Source organism: Penaeus monodon, chromosome 30 (assembly GCF_015228065.2).
Source record: "Penaeus monodon isolate SGIC_2016 chromosome 30, NSTDA_Pmon_1, whole genome shotgun sequence".
NCBI classification, from domain to species: Eukaryota; Metazoa; Arthropoda; class Malacostraca; order Decapoda; family Penaeidae; genus Penaeus; species Penaeus monodon.
In genome coordinates, this window is record NC_051415.1 from 11,120,139 (window position 1) to 11,121,072 (window position 934).

At 33.8% G+C, this 934-nt stretch overlaps 1 protein-coding gene across 4 annotated transcripts in view; it reads left to right on the top strand.

Moving 5' to 3' along the window:
- LOC119592517 overlaps positions 1–826 on the top strand; it is a 14,166-nt gene extending 13,340 nt beyond the window's left edge. For all 4 annotated transcript variants that reach the window (XM_037941366.1, XM_037941368.1, XM_037941369.1 and 1 more), the window contains exon 7: positions 395–826. In XM_037941366.1, the coding sequence (XP_037797294.1) occupies positions 395–708 (314 nt within the window). In that variant the 3' untranslated portion in view covers positions 709–826. The remainder of the gene's footprint in view (positions 1–394) is intronic.
- Positions 827–934: the final 108 nt, after the last annotated feature.

The window sequence follows — 934 nt, forward strand, 5'->3', positions numbered from 1 at the left end:
ATTTCTGTTGATTGGTAAGCCAAACCCTCCAACTATAATTAGAATGCTTTGTGTTGAAAAACATGATCATCTATTGTTATCCTTGTGTAATATTCCTGTCATACATATTGTCACAGTATATTTATCTTTTATTTCTCTTAAGCTTCATTTAATTTCATTTTCCACCCTATCTGGTTAGCCAATTCTAGAATAGAATTCATGTGAATATCAGATAATTTGAGTTACTTATACATTTATTATACATTTTAGAGATTACCAAACTCACTGAGCTGTTTGTTACTTGGATTATGATTTTCAGATTAAAAAAACAACAACATATTTTCTGTTCCTATTTTATTTTTCACACATTAACTACAGCAGGAGCATCACTGATAACAATTTTTTTCACCTCTAGTTGCCAAAGGTCTGAGGCCAAAGAACAAGCTACCAAAGAGGCCTAAGATGAAGGGCAACTCTTTCACAAGCATCGTCAACGATTACGAAACTCGGCTTCAGCAAATCAGAAAGGAAAAGGACGAAAAGCCGCCTCAAGAAGCCGTTTCTTTGAAATGCCGAGATCTTGCTGAGTTTACAGCTGGGACACCAAAGTACGAGGGTCACTGTCAAAATGTTTCTGTTGCGTCAGGACCTAGGCAGAGAGGGAAGGCCAAAACCAGGTCAAAAGAGATGACTTTCAGTGAATTTATGGAACAGAAAAAGGGGTCTTGATTAACTTTTTTGGTGTAATAAGACATGTAGTATGTGCAAAAATGTAAATTGATAATTTTATTGTAAATAATTAAGATGATTCAAAATACAGAGTGATCAATAAAAGTGAATTGATTAGTCCTCTAGTTTACTATGTGACCTTAATCATCTTCGAAACTATAATGAAAATACTTTTTTCTTTTAATCAACATTTTCTCATGATTTTTGACAATACTACTTCCCTGTC